The 750-nt window shown below is 44.5% G+C and overlaps 1 protein-coding gene across 1 annotated transcript in view; it reads right to left on the bottom strand.

Annotated features, from left to right (window-relative positions):
• LOC108228924 (perforin-1) overlaps positions 1-527 on the bottom strand; it is a 6011-nt gene extending 5484 nt beyond the window's left edge. Inside the window, exon 1 of the mRNA XM_037976918.1 lies at positions 332-527. Within this exon, the coding sequence (XP_037832846.1) occupies positions 332-430 (99 nt within the window). The 5' untranslated portion in view covers positions 431-527. The remainder of the gene's footprint in view (positions 1-331) is intronic.
• Positions 528-750: the final 223 nt, after the last annotated feature.

Consider the following 750-nt stretch of genomic DNA (forward strand, 5'->3'; position numbering starts at 1 on the left):
CGCTTCTTCTGAATGATTTTAACGTATTGAGCAAAGTGCAGACTGGATGAGAAAGCCTGCAGCGAGGGGGGCTTTAACAGCTGTCGACAAAGCGGTGCTAGCGTCCTCATGTTATGCTAGTTAGCTGTTAGCATCACAACACTGAGAACACCGTGGTGTCCGTGAACGTAGCTTTAGTCGAGCTGCTTGTCGAGGAGGGGAAACTACAAAACTCTGAAAAGCTACAAGAGATGAATGTAAGTGTTTTAGCAAAAAGAACGTTATGTTTCAGGACTAAACTATGTTTTTATGCGAGTTAGGCTGTTAAATGTGGAGAAGAAGCGACGCTCACCGGGTCTTTCGTGTCCTCCTCGGCGTCATTTAACTCCTCGGAAACCCTCTTCTTGGAGACTGGGGAGAAAAACGAGTTAATGGTTTTCTGCCCGATCATTTTTCCGAGCGACACTTTGGCGGCGAGCTGCGGTTCACAAAGCCTCTGAAAACAGGAGCCACAGCAACCGGAAGACACGTGGAGTCTAGTTCAGTTCGGGAGGAAAGATTTCGCGCGCAGACCAAGTGACGTCATAGAATTATGATAATGAGCTGAGGGACGTTCAAGGCAAGCAGTTTATAATTTTTGCTAAAATTTAACCATTTGTTTATGCCTTTTTTCTAAACCTAAAACGAGTTTCTTCTGCCTGAAACTAAAACAAACACTGAGACACTGTTTTGAAGTGAAAATGAGCCGCAGTTCTTAATTTGTTTCTGTCT

Source organism: Kryptolebias marmoratus, linkage group LG1 (genome assembly GCF_001649575.2).
Source record: "Kryptolebias marmoratus isolate JLee-2015 linkage group LG1, ASM164957v2, whole genome shotgun sequence".
NCBI classification, from domain to species: Eukaryota; Metazoa; Chordata; class Actinopteri; order Cyprinodontiformes; family Rivulidae; genus Kryptolebias; species Kryptolebias marmoratus.